The sequence below is a fragment of the Eurytemora carolleeae genome, unplaced genomic scaffold (genome assembly GCF_000591075.1).
Source record: "Eurytemora carolleeae unplaced genomic scaffold, Eaff_2.0 scaffold325, whole genome shotgun sequence".
Classification (NCBI taxonomy): domain Eukaryota; kingdom Metazoa; phylum Arthropoda; class Copepoda; order Calanoida; family Temoridae; genus Eurytemora; species Eurytemora carolleeae.
In genome coordinates, this window is record NW_019396214.1 from 27,943 (window position 1) to 42,835 (window position 14,893).

The 14,893-nt window shown below is 31.5% G+C and overlaps 1 protein-coding gene across 1 annotated transcript in view; it reads left to right on the plus strand.

The window, feature by feature from the left end:
* The window catches only part of LOC111698335 (WASH complex subunit 5), a 34,563-nt gene that overhangs the window by 720 nt on the left and 18,950 nt on the right, over positions 1–14,893 (plus strand). Inside the window, exons 3-18 of the mRNA XM_023468652.1 lie at positions 644–727; positions 1,039–1,101; positions 2,671–2,768; positions 3,919–4,024; positions 4,787–4,813; positions 5,348–5,404; positions 5,868–5,961; positions 6,909–6,971; positions 7,437–7,510; positions 8,913–8,986; positions 11,358–11,398; positions 11,684–11,778; positions 12,837–12,900; positions 13,032–13,129; positions 13,319–13,486; positions 14,243–14,334. Of these exons, the coding sequence (XP_023324420.1) occupies positions 644–727; positions 1,039–1,101; positions 2,671–2,768; positions 3,919–4,024; positions 4,787–4,813; positions 5,348–5,404; positions 5,868–5,961; positions 6,909–6,971; positions 7,437–7,510; positions 8,913–8,986; positions 11,358–11,398; positions 11,684–11,778; positions 12,837–12,900; positions 13,032–13,129; positions 13,319–13,486; positions 14,243–14,334 (1,298 nt within the window). The remainder of the gene's footprint in view (positions 1–643; positions 728–1,038; positions 1,102–2,670; positions 2,769–3,918; positions 4,025–4,786; positions 4,814–5,347; positions 5,405–5,867; positions 5,962–6,908; positions 6,972–7,436; positions 7,511–8,912; positions 8,987–11,357; positions 11,399–11,683; positions 11,779–12,836; positions 12,901–13,031; positions 13,130–13,318; positions 13,487–14,242; positions 14,335–14,893) is intronic.

Consider the following 14,893-nt stretch of genomic DNA (forward strand, 5'->3'; position numbering starts at 1 on the left):
ATATGTATGAGGGGGGGGGGTTAAAAGGGCTTTACGGAACTGAATCCTGGTTTATCAATCTTAAACTGCTTCAATTCCGTACAGAGAACTTTACGGAACTGAATCCTAGTTTATCTATCTTAAACTGCTTCAATTCCGTATAAAGGACTTTACGGAACTGAATCCTGGTTCATCAATCTTAAACTACTTTAATTCCGTATAAAAGACTTTACGGAACTGAATCCTGGTTTAGCAATCTTAAACTGCTTCAATTCCGTATAAAGGACTGAATCCTGGTTTAGCAATCTTAAACTGCTTCAATTCCGTATAAAGGACGTTACGGAACTGAATCCTGGTTTAGCAATCTTAAACTGCTTCAATTCCGTATAAAGGACTTTACGGAAATGAATCCTGATGATCAATATTAAACTGCTTAAATTCCGTATAAAGGAATTATAAACCCTTTCCACAAGATAATGTAATCCATTTGATATTTTTAGTTTTGACAATTTGATCTAAAAGCATTAATGTAATTTTAAATATTTTCCATGGTAATAGACTCTCACCTCACATCAATCACGTTATTAAGATATAGAGAAGTGCACAAGGAGAAAGACCAGTTCTTCAGAATCGTACATAATATTTTTTTTCAATATCCATTTAGGGATCCACGGGGTGAAGTGTCGAGTATTATTGCGGATTTCTCTTATCTGAAATCTCCAGATATCCTCGAGTCACAAATCGCTAGGAACTTTTCACAATTTTTTATTAATGTATATTTTTAAAGAGAAATTTGCAAGGGTTGTTTTGGTTAATTTCTAAATGTAATGTAGGACAAAAAGTGGGCCAGACAAACGTAGAAAAAGACAAACATTGGACAAAGCCAGGATAGGTTAAAATAAAATGCAAATTTCAAGTTAGTAACGCTTTGTAATCAGCGAAAAACACATGAAAATAAATCAAACATAAAAAACCTTCATTTCGGAAATGAGCCTTCGTGACAACATCTCCCAAACCCAACATTTTACTAGTTAACCATAAAAAAGGGAAAAAGTATAGGAATGAGAGACTGAATGATCTTGATCTTAAGATTAAAGAAGAACACCTGGATCTTTTGAAAAGGTAAAAATTGAGTCTCAATATATCATTATATATATATTATATATGCTGCTGAAGGATGTCCAACATGAAACACAGTGTCCAGCAATAAACTATATTAAATAAACAATAGAAAATGTTATGAACTTATTTTATAGAAGTTATATATACATGTATTGTATAAATTCTAATCTTCGTGCAATAAATATTTGATTTGATTTGATTTGATATATGTATACATAAATCAAAGGGACTGTATACGTAACTTCAAGCAAACTTTAATTAATATAATTTCATGTCTAACTCAAAACAGCACAATTTCAATCTTTATCTGATCAACGATTGGGGTTGCGGAAGCCATCGTCATTTTTTCTATCTTACGAATATGTAAATTCATTTCCTTCATTTTCGCTGCTGCAATAAACCGCATGGCGGAAAGACACTTTAACAATTAAAAATTATCCAGTTTTACTAAAAAAACTAGAAAATGTTCTAGAATTTTCGAAAGACTAAAGTTGAAATGGAGGGGCACCTAAAAGTCTGTATGTATAAAATGCCTTTTTTTCGACTATGAAATGTGCACCCTTCACAAGGTGGGTGGTGAGGTTAGTAAAGGTAGGAGAGTGTTACGCATTGCCAGAAACAAGCTTAAAACAATTGATTTAATGTTGAATCGATACCCATATTGTATACCATGCGCAAAGAATAATCAAAGAGTGGGGATGAGGTCTCTTTTAAAAAAACTGACGGTAGTTGGGGTAGTGAGAGTAATTCCTATACAGATTCAGATTCAAGGGTGGGGGCGGGGTCTCTCTAAAAACAGACGTAGTTGGGGAAGTAAGGGTAGTTGCCATTCAGATTTAGTTTCAAGCTCTCCGACCTTTCCTATCCTCACAACCCAACTTCTGAAGGGTGCACATTTAAAGTAAAAAAAGCATTTTATACGTTCACCCTAAAAGTACGTCCACAGCATTTTTTTTGGCAATCTCATTTTTCACAAATAAGTGTGTTATTTTTGAATTTTTTTTTGTATGGGTAATCTAATAAACCCTTTAAACAACCTGAGAAATCATTTTTTACTCTTAGTTAGATGAGTAGAAAGGACAAAAGTGCGGGAATATATTATTTCTATCACACCTTAAAATCTTACACAGATCAGATGAGTAGTTTCGGAGAAAATGTGCGAAATTAAATAAATAAAATTGCAGATATTCGTAATTTAATTTCGCACATTATCTCCGAACCTTCTCATCTGATCTGAAAACTTTAGAATGGTGGATATCGGGATTAATGCTTAATCCACTCTTTTTCTTAATCTCGAGATTAAATATTGCTTGTTCTCCTCTCATTTTTAATCTCCAGATTAATTATACGATCAGAGCTGGGAACTTTTGAATGGTGGATATCGGGATTAAGGCTTAATCCACTCTTTTTCTTAATCTGCAGATTAAATATTGCTTGTTCTCCACTCATTTTTAATCTCCAGATTAATTATCCGATCAGGATTAAAGATATCCCATTCAAAAGTTCCCATCTCAGGATTAAGGATATCCCATTCAAAAGTTTTCAGCTCTGATCTGTTTTATATTTAAGATTTTATGACTGCTTTGAAAGCATTGAACGCTACGGGACAGATTTAATACAGTTTATTGATGATCTGGAGGAAGGAAGATTTATTCAACAAAATCTTGGTAATTAGTAATCAGATACTTTTTTTAGAAATGGGTTGGAAAAGTTAATTTAAAATTAACTGGTGCCTAACTAAAATTTGATTTAATTAAATTTAGACCAAAACGCTTGATTACATAACAGAAGGACTGACAAATATCTGTTACGAATAGATTCAGAACACAATTAAAAGAAGAGAAAAAATCGTTATAGTTTATCATTAAAACTTAAAAACGGAAGATTTTGTTGATTGCCAAACCAAACACAAGCTTAGCTTATTTTGTTTATATTTTGAACCGAAAAGGAGTCCACATTGCTGGTTGTGCTATAGTGAAAAGAAGTTATTTTATGGAACTACCTAGTAAAAAAAAACATCAAGAAACAGATTATCAGCACAAATAATGGAATTTTTATTCGAAGAATAACCTAGAACATTTGCTTTAAATGAGTTTAAGTTTGAATTGAGGCTACTGAGAACAGTAGATGGCAAATTTGAACTTCTAAATACTGTTCCACAAAATACTGTTCCACAAAATACTGTTCCACAAAATACTGTTCCACAAAATACTGTTCCACAAAATACTGTTCCACAAAATACTGTTTCACAAAATACTGTTCCACAAAAATAAGTTTCCAACACTTCAAAACTGTAAAAGATTGCTTTCATTAAACTAGGCAAAATTTTATCCTAAATTGAAAAATATAAAAAAAAATCAAAGGATCGTTTTGGTTAGTCATTAGTTTTTTTTAATGATTTTTCTATCAGGGTAAGAAAAGCAAGTGTTAATAAATAAAATTGATATTTTTACATCTTCTCAGATTTGTGTGGAACCACTCATAAGTCCAAAAACCTTAAAGTTAAAAAACGAACCATCTTGTCACCCCTTTACGTATTTTACCACCTTTTTGGCCAACATTACCGACCTAAAATTTCCCCCCTCCCCCCCGGTTTCTCTGTAAAAATCCACACGCGCATTTTCATCTTAAAAGGCGATAAAATTATGTACAATTCTACTTTTTCGGGAAGTTAAATTTTTTACTTAACCATGAGGTCCCTTGACCAATTTTGCCTTACAAGCAGCCCTTCCCACGCTCTGGATGTTTTGTAGGCAAATTGGTCTTGGGAACTTTCCTGTACAGTAGTTATAAATAATATTTATTTTAATTTTACAGAGAATATACTCCAAAGGGAGGAGGGTAAACAACTTCTAGCAGAAGCAGTTTATCTGCAGGGGGTAATTCTACTCTACATAGATCAGCAAATACCAGGGGATATCAGGTATTCATAGACCAGAAGCAGTTTATCTGCAGGGGGTAATTCTACTCTACATAGATCAGCAAATACCAGGGGATATCAGGTATTCATAGACCAGTAGTAGTTTATCTGCAGGGGGTAATTCTACTCTACAAAGATCAGCAAATACCAGGGGATATCAGGTATTCATAGACCAGAAGCAGTTTACTTGCAGGGGGTAATTCTACTCTACATAGATCAGCAAATAGCAGGGGATATCAGGTATTCGTAAACCAGTGTCAATACCATATCACCTCTCACACTAACTTTGAATTCTGTGTACTATGATGATCTATGAATTTTATGTACGATGTAGCAAAGATAAACATTGAATTTTATGTACTATGTAGAAAAGATAAACATTGAATTTTATGTACTATGTAGCAAAGATATCATTGAATTTCATAAACTACTAGCGTTGCCCGTGCAATAAATAAATTGCATTAAAAAAATTTCATCAAAAAAAGTCGATCTTTGAAAAATTATTTTTTTAAGTCTATGCTACAACCAGGGTACTCGCCATGGCCCATGGGTACCCTCAACAAACTTCAGTCCAGCAAAGAGCTTTATTATGTACATGATGAAAAAATAATCTATGAATTTGTTTAGCCTATGTAAGTTACTTCCAGGTTTCCTCAAAACATTTTAGCCAATTCGTGCTAGCCATTTATACATATATATATATATATATATATATATATATTAGTGAAGAGCCTTATAATAAAGAATTGATTATTCTTTTACAAGGGAGAGGTTGCTTGTATCCTACTACAGGTAGAGATGGGCGTGTACGGCTATTTTTCATTTCGTTTGTTGATCGTCTGTGAAACACCCATTTATTTTCTTTTTTAATCATTCAAAAATAATGGATTTCGTTTATTTTCAAAATTACCATTCATTTTTCATCTATTTCGTTTTTTTTTTCTCACTGAATGATCGTAAAGTAAAACACATAAATTTCACAAGAAGGGGATTATTCATTGGCGTACAGTCCCGTTTTTCCTTATATATTCTGTATTTGTACCGTGAAAATTGTATGTTTTATATTAATGTTTGTTATAAAAGTTTTTCTTCAAAATATTCGTTTTGTACAAAATTAATGGGTTTTTAAAAGGTTTGTTAAGTAAAAGCTGATAATTTTTTCTAGTTTGTTCAAATGTTGTTTTCGTTTAATTAGAAAATATATATCGTTTTTTCATTTCTCTGAACGATCCAGGTCGTTCAACTTCATCAATCGTTCATTAAAAGTTTCGTTTGGTCTGAAAACATTATCTCGTTCACAAAATGTTGCCCATCTCTAAACTACAGGTATTGTGGGCAGTCAACTAACAATTCAAACATTGATACTGTCTGCCAACTTCTTAGGTAATCATAACCCAGGGTTTCCACCAGAACATTGCACACAGTCCTGAGCTTGCTTGCTAATTTTGTAAACTTTTGGTTGGACTTTCGCAGTTTTGCGCGAAAATGAATTTGGCGGAACACTGGCAAATGAAAGGCAATTCCATGAAAAAAGGGGAGCATGAAGTTTACTTTTTTTACAAAATTAATATCTCTTGACTAGAAAGTGCAAATCTCTGCAATATACATTTGTAATTTTGAATATATTTGACCAGCTAGTTAAAGTCTCATATCAAGGATGTTTTTGTAAGCGGAGTAATGGTCTCGCAAATTTGTTCTCAATTTGTGCATATGTCCGTTCCCTAGAGCATAGTTTTGATCGTAACTTTTCAAGTTCTGTTTCATTCATAATTTGTAAGTTGTGTAACATTTTTAAATATTAAAAATTAGTTTGTAAAGTTAAAATTAAATGAAATATTTCCCTTAGATCTGCAGGACTACTGTCTGGTGGGAAAAGGCCAGTAAATTATCCTGAAAACTTGTTCTCAAGAGTAAGCATACAAAAACCAGTTATAAAACAGGTATTTAAATCAGCTATAAAACAGGTGTTTAAACCAGTTATAAAACAAGTGTTTAAACCAGTTATAAAAAAAGTATTTAAACCAGTTATAAAAAAGGTATTTAAACCAGTTATAAAACAGGTATTTAAACCAGTTATAAAACAGGTATTTAAAACAGTTATTAAACAAGTGTTTAAAGGGAGTGACCGGCAATGTATGGTAGTTGAACACAGAAAGTGGTATTGTGGAGAAGTTTTTAGGATTCATATATAAAACGTTTTAATGATGTATAATAACTGAGTTTGAGCACAAAGTCCACGTTCAAAATCATTCATCTGAGTGGTTACGGTATGAGAATCGATTTTTACAAAACTAATGTCATTTTCATACTTATATTACATTTCTTGTTCTTTATGAATTTACTCACAAGTTTCTTCAAATTCTTCAAATGTAGCCATTTCAATAAAATTCCAGGAAATCTACAGAAAATGTTTGTGAACAATGAGACATTACAGAACCCAATAACTGAATACGATTACTTACTTTCGATGATACAAGTTAATGTTCATTTTCTTAACCTGTTCCTAAACAACTAATTAGTTTACTGTGAAATACATTTTTCGTCGTTGTTATTTAATAATTTTTAAAAACCGATTTTCAAAATCATCCCTCTGTGATTACTATGCGTGAAATTTTTACCTGGTACAAACTTTCAAGCAGTTTAAGAACTCAATTAAATTTATTAAATTTAAACATTTTTTTTTGCATAATATGGATAGGTTTTTTAAAGCACTAAATTTGACATTTCAAAAAGCAATTATTGCTAAAAGACTAAATTGTTGAAGCATAGAAGGCTGTGTAGTTGTTGATCATTGCTGCTGGAAGATAAAAAAGCTAAAAATGACATGAAAGATAAAAACTGTGAAACATGGCTTCTTGTCTTCCCCCACTCATTCAATTTATTTTAGTTGGTCGGAGTTTTGAGATCTGAAGATTTATACAACATGCTTCCATACTATCCACAGCCTGAGGTAGTAGGCTTTCCTTAATATTTACAGGCTGGGGGTTAAATTTGCCTTTTTAAATTACAATCTTCAGATTGCATTGAAGCTTCTTGATTTTTCAGAAATAATATTTTGGTGGTCCTTGACACATATCATGGATTGCTAAAAAATCCTCAACATTTTGAAGCGCAATAAATCCCTGTAACTAATCACTATAGAACGCTACTTCTTTACTATTCCAACTTCATAACTTAGAACAAAAAAGCTACAGAACTAATATTTAAATGTTTAAAAGCCATTAAAAAAGTAAAAAGTATTTATCTTCAAGCCTCCCAATAGTCTCCAACTATTAAAGTTAGAGGTCTAAAAATGTTTGAAATGTATCATCCTGCCTAACCTCAACTGTAAGGGCAAAATCATAGAGAGGGGGGGGGGGGTGGATGGAATCTACCGCCCCCAAGTTAGACCTTAGCTTTATTTTGTATGATTTAGGATAGGAGTACTGCATTGAGTGTACAGGCAGGCATGCTATTCATTATCTTGTATTTTGATCCGCAGATTCTTAGGTATGTATGTAGATCTAGAGTTGGATATATCATTCTGTTATTTAAAATGTGTTAAAGAAAAAATGATTTTTCACATCTTAATATTTGAAATGCGGAGCCAAAAAGAATAACAAAATGTAATGTAATTAACCATCTCAATGCGCAATGTTCAATGTTTTATTAAAAAATAATTTTTTTTTGTGAAAATCAAAAACCATATTTTGAAAGCAAATCATTATGTTTAATTGATTAAAAACAACTAAAAGCAATTCATCAAATTTTTCTTTTGAACTTTGATGTATTTGTAAAAACATCTTTTTGAAGAGCACATCATTATAGTTAATTGATAAAAAAACAACTTTTAGAAAAACATTAAACTTAATTTGAAAAACACATCATTTTATACAGGGTGTCTCACGAAACATGACATTAAAAAAATAATTCTGAAAAAGTATCCACCCCCAAAGTAGGAGTTTTGAACGTCGAATTTGCGCTCAAACTCAGGATTTACAGACCTTTAAAAAGTTTAATATGTCTCAAATGAATCCGAAAGAAGTTTTCCACAACACTGCATATTCAGTTCAACTACCTTACATTGCCGGTCACTCCCTTTAAATCAATTTAACTATAATGACTGCCATATAATATTTTTTATTATTCTCTTTGGTATCAAGCAACTTAACAAATTATGTAAGGAGACATTTAGAACTTTTAACCAACTGTCATGTTTCTTGAGACACCCTATAGTTGATTGAGAAATAACACAACAATAATTTTTACAATAAGCCTGTATGCCACATACTTAGATGCTAAAACGGTTCAAGATTAACAATATGAAACAAAAAATAGTTTGTTAATAATTATAAAAATATATCTAATTTTTCATTCATTGCTTTTCATGAACCTTTTATTTTGTTTATGATTAATTTGAGAACTAATATAATTTTCCAAAATGACCCTTGTTAACATTGTGCCCAGGGGTTCCATACAGTACAGTGCAGTAGAGTGGAATCATTATGAATGCAATTTTTCCCTTAGGCTGCAGCAAATTACAATTTTATGCTTACCAAGTACACAACATTCCACCTAAATGTGCTAATTACACAGAATGGTTGGTATGCTAATTGCACTAAAGAAAATTTGCTTGTTAAAGCTCTAATTATATCAGAAATTACAAAGTAATTGAGTCTTTGTCACAAACTCTGAATTTATAATTCCTATATCTTTGGAACCCAATGTCGTAAATCTTTGATATTTCAAACTTATATTATCTGATCTAACAGAATTCATAGTTTGAAATATCTAAGGATCCAAAGATATAGGGTTTAGAAAAGCAGAATTTGTGGCAAAGACTCAATTCCTTTTTGACATTTTATTGGACCCATAGCTTGGGGGTATATTTTTAATTAATTTCAATTCTCAGGCTGGAAACTGCAATGATGAGGGAAATTGTTGACAAATACTTTTCTGATAACTGGGTCATCTCACTCTACCTAGGTATGCTATAACTAATCTATGGTCTCAGTTCTTACACAATATTTTGAACGATATTGATCATATAGAAAATCTGTATTTTAAATACATTCTCAGAGTTAATGGCTAATTTCCCCTTGTATGCAAGATAACAAGAATATTGAATAAAATATTAAAACATGAACCTTCTTGTATTTCGATAAGAACTCTTTGTTTTTATTTTCTCTGTCATTTTTGCATTGTTGATCAATAGCAATTAACAATTTTGTCAGATTTTTCCTTTCTTAATGACTTTTAATGATTTTAAAAATAAATAATATCAATATTGAAACCGCCAAATATTCTAGAACAAAAAAATAAACCTTTTTGTAAATTTTGCTTTTTTTGGGAATTTTTATCATTTTTTTATATTATTTTTATCAATAAATACTTGGAAACTTTTGAAAATTGGGATGGAACATTTTCTCTCTCTCAAAAACGAAATGATAGTTTTTTTTTAACAGCGTAGAATAAATGAAAAAAACTAAACAATCATTTTAAAAAGGATTCATGATTTAAATTTTTAAAAAAGTAGTAGTTTTGATTTTTTGATTTATCGTTTGACTAAATAAGGTAAGTTGTTTTTAATTTTTGGGGATAGTTAACAATCTTTAATGTACAACTGTACCTTCCTTAGTGATTGTTAACGTTGTACCTGTGTTAACCCTATTCCTGCTGGGGGGGGGGGGGCAATTTGACCCCCACTGTAGTTTTTTTTACATAACTCAATAAGTATTGGTCTGAGGCTGTTGAAATTTTCTGACTTTTCTTACATACCCACAGCCCTCCCTTTAGGCCTAAAACCGGGCTTTAATACTAACTGCCTGAGTCCTCAGGCACACTGCCTGAATGACTGTTTTTTTCCTGTAACAAACTAAATCTTTGTTTTGCCCCTCTTCCACTTTTCAGGTTTTGATAAAATTAAGCTTTTTGGAACGCCTTTGACATAAGGAATCGAATTGCACAAATTTTGCGAAACAAATTGCAAATTTTTTCAAAACAACCTGTCAAAGGAAATTTGCACATTTTTAGTTTTTCTTGATTAAAAATCAGGTTATTTAAAATTTTGCAAAAATTTTTGTATATTTTAAATGGCATGATCAAGGGCTTTTCAAAAATGTATAATATTTCATTTTTTGGACAAATTTTTTTTTGCAAACATTTTTACCATATAACTGGATTTTGCGAAAAAAAATCAATTTTTGCAAATTTGCAAATATTTTTGCAGATTCTAAAAGTAGAGCACAAGAGCTTTCAAATGATGTATCATTTGTCATATTTGGACATCAAACATGGGATTTAGAGGGGGGGGGGCAAATTGACCCCCCAAGCATATCCTGGTTTTCAAGTACCCCAGCAGAGATAGGGTTAATGACTGTTTATGACATACGTTTGTTAACAATTGTTAACGATGTACCTTCAAATAGATTAGAAACAATCAAGCCTACATAAAATGGTATCAACAGGTAGTTCTTTGGACAATTTTGAGTAGTTTTAACTCCCTGCGCGTTTTTATGTATTTAAATCAGCTCCCCACTACGACCAAAAACCTTTTTTTTGGAAAAATCTCAACATTATAAAAAATTTGTTGATGATGAATAAACAATTTGTATTAAAAATTCTACTTTAATTTAGATTAAGACTTCTCATTTTTGTTTTTTTAAATGTCCCAAATTCCTAAACTTGTGCATAACTATTGCAGCTTAGATAAAGATAAACAAATTTAATACCATTTCACAGGTTTATCATGTACAAATCTAGCTATATGAGCACCAATTCAAAAACATAATAGTTTTTTCGAAATACTTGAAAAATAAAATACCATAAAAGCACAGATATAAGTATTTCAAAAAAATATTATATTTTGTGAATTGATGCTCATATAGTTAGACATTTCCGAGATAGGACTTTTTGATGTTGGGTAAAAAAATTTAAGAAGGTGAAAACAGGATAGAGTGTTCTCCTGTCTCATGTCTTGTTGTTTTCACTATATGACCAGTGTCCCAGTTTGAAAATTAACATTTTATATAAAAAATGTGTGATTTCAGTGGAAAAAAGTTTAAACCAAGCAAAGGTTTTGAAAACGTGGAACCAAACAGCTGAAATACAAATACAAAGACATTTTTATGAAAAAAGTGAAACCAGCTGTTGAAAAGTTTATGAAAAATATGGAACCTAGCGGTTAAAAGATAAAAGTTTTGTAAAAAGAGTTAAACCAGCAGTTGAAGGAAAAAAGACCATTTAAAAATTTAAGATTCCAGTTGTTGAATGAAAAAAAGTTAAAACCAAAAGAGTTTTTAACAAAATCTGGATTTTTTTTTCATTATTTTTTGACTACAGTTAATATTTTGCTAAGGTATGACTTTCTGGCTACCAGAGGCATGGGAAAACTATAAGGTAACCTTTGAATATTTTTTTTTTCAAATTTCCAAATTTCTGTATTTTTTAATGATATTAAAAAACATTTCTTATTTTGTTCCTTATGATATTTGTATAATAACCTATACATATTATGTTTTTATCATTATCTTATTATAGATATATGTTGTGACTTAATTAAATAATGGATTAGAAAATGGGATTATTAAAAAATAGTTACATTTTACGAAGATTTATTTTAAAAATATTGTATATGCAATTTTAAACAAAATAAAGGGAAAAAAGTTTTATTTAATCACTAAGGCTGGGAAGCAAGCTATCAATAATACAACCACCAACTCAGATGTTAAAATTCTGGCTTCCAGGCATGGAGAGAAGCTATTAAATTTAATACCGAGGTAAAACTGCCATCCCAAACAACGAAACGAAAGATTCAATGTTTGCCTTGCAGTGTTCAAAATATTTAAAAAATTATGCTTATATAAAACCCATTGTCATTACCATGCTATGACGCCTGTGAGTCTGAAAACCTGATTCAATTTTGATCTGGACTTGATCTGGGTAAATAAGTGCATGATCCTAGATTCCATTCTAAATCAGTCTGAAAATTGAATCTGCCTTTTAAACTAGTATTTCCAAAATTGTTTTTAAAATGCTTGCCTATTACGGTCATCTAACTCCATTAGTACTAACTGCTTGAACTAAACTTTAATTTTGAAAGGGAAATATATACATACTGTCCCTGAAAATAATGTGTTTACACTACAGCAGGTATAACTACAAGTACAAATGCTTGTCAAAGATGAAACATTTTGTTCTAAACTGCGGTTTAAATCTATACAAGTAAGCCTACTATTTGAAAAGTATACAGTCCCTTTTCCAAAGATTTCAACAGCTTTTTTCGTCCCACTAATGCTGTTTTATTGTATGGTGAAAAAAGTATTTTAGAGCAAAAAGTTTTGTCGATGACAAGCACATAATCACATTGTTCAGTACAATAAAAGTAAAATTATGTTTAGTAGGCAATAAAGTTTAACACACATTTTTCAGAGACATGCTGTACATCCTCTCTTATTTTTCAGAGACCTGCTGTACATCATCTCTTATTTTTCAGAGACATGTTGTACATCATCTCTTATTTTTTCATAAATAATGCTTACAAATCCAAAATTTTATGGAATATTATGTAAACAATTTCGTGTAAGGATTTTTAATGTTGGAACCCTTTAAAACTTTTCTGATTACTAAAGTACGAAAGAAATATCAGTGAAATTTTTTAAAACTTGGTTATTTTAATTGTTAATTCTCTATAAAAGTGAATTGCATATTTCTGCTGGAGAAACTGTCGTCGAAATTTTGATAATTTATCATGTTTCATGAAGAAAAAACAGACTCTTTTATGGACCATAAGTTCCGTACATTAAAAAGTTTTGAATTTGAATTTTATATTTGAAAGATTGGAAGAGCTGCTACTGGAAGGCGCAGTAACAAAGAAAATAATTCTAGAAAATTCTCTGAAGGTGAATTTTATTGTAATGACAACTAAAATGATAAAAGAAGAGAAAATATGGAGTACATTTGCCAAAGTAAACTGATAATCATCATTCTGTAAAAAAATTGTTTTTGCTTTTAAAAATATTTTACTATTTAGTTGATAAATGTTGTACGAGAAAGTAATGTCACACTGCGATGGATTTTTCTTCACTCAACTGCTTTGACTAACTTCGCAGCAGGACATAAAAGAACCAGGTTCCTTTTTATTAATTCCTGTGAAAACAAAAAACAAATATAGAAAGCAAAGAAAATAAAAATTCTAGCTAATAAAAAAAAATCCACTCCAGAAAGATCTAGAAATCTGGGGTTTCCAGGACCTTTTCCGATTTGAAAAATAGAACAAAATTAAATTCGATTAGGCATAAAGCTCAATTTTATGTCAAGGCAGTTGTATGAGCTATGCCTGAAGGAACTGAAGATTGGATCTAAAGATCTGTTTTCTCTTCTTGTACTCAGCTCTCGCCTTGAACAGCTGATCAGAGAAATGTTTCAGAAAATTCTTCAGCACAGAGCAGACATGTGGAATAAACTGAAAGAGGATTCTAGCAATAGGTGAATAGTTAATGTATTAACAGTTACATTGGGTAGGAAAGCAAGAGGACAAAGATGGTTGAGGAAGGGTGAGGTGGTAAGTGTGGGAAAAAAGGTGGGGGCGTGGACCATGGCTATTCACGCATAATCGAGGTACATTTGAATATCCGAGCTGGGCCAACCTTTGCGGTCCTAGGTTGAACTGTACGACCAATTTACGATTACTAAAGCGGTATAGACCTGTGTGTATTAGGTAAAGTGAGGTCAGTTTAGAGAAGGTAATTGTGGAATGAGATATTAGGGAGAAAATGGGGTGAAAGGAATTTGGGAGTAAATCAAGTTTTATTTATATGAGAGGTGAGGGGGGGGGGAATGAAGATTTCCAGAGGCCAAATTTGAGCCGCGGCTCAAATGTTGGTTTTACTTAAAATTGTATTAAATGTTTCGAGATTCAAGCCGGCGCTCTATTAAAACCAGCATGCTTGAGACGTGGCTCAAATTCTTTAAATCTGACCTCGATCAAGCTTAGCAGGGTACAAGCAATAATATTTGTAACAGGGTGAGCCAAAACAATGTCGATAAAGTGACTTTCTAATACTTTATTTTGTACAAAACTTGGCTTTCTACTTTGAATATTCTCTTTTAACCAAAGCTGCAATGAACCATGGATTGTACATTGGTATCATTTTCATGAAAGAGCAAAGATCATTAATAAAAAATGATCTAACGCATTAAAAAACAGGCAAACTATGACCAAATTATGAACTAATTTTATAGACTTAAAGAACTTGCTGATGTGTTCGGAGGAGAACAGAAATTGAGCCGGATCCAACCAAACAAGAAACTACAGAGCTGGCTTCAACAAAGAGGTTAACTGTGTTTAGATTTTCCACACAACAAAAACCTTAAATTTAAATATATGCCTTCTTGCTCAAACACGTTTTAGCTAGTGTAATTTATTTCTGTGCCACTTTTACTTAATGTAAGGTTTGAAATTTGGAAGTTGTAATCCTTTTTGCTACAGGATTTTTCTGTATGTTACAAATATCCCTAGCGTGTGCTAGCTGCAGTGCTAGAGGCCCTCAAACTTTTCGATTTTTCAGCACTTGTCCCCTAGATTAAAGCCTGCAGGGCCTGATACCCATCCCTAAATAATGTAAGGGGGAGGTTTTTTCTTTTACACAATTCAAATATCATGCCTAGGCTTTCCAAAAAAAGGGGAATTACATCAGCGTAAGAAAAAAATTTTCGCCGAAAATTTTGCATTTTTCGCAATTCGTTTGCTTGCCAAAATGCGAAAATTTTCAACTTTTTTATTGATATTTCGCTTTAATCTGTTCTGCAAAAAAATGTTTAGTTTTCGCGAAATAAGAAATGCCAAAATTTCGCGAAAAAAAATAGAAAATTTCTTTAAAAGTGCTGAATTAT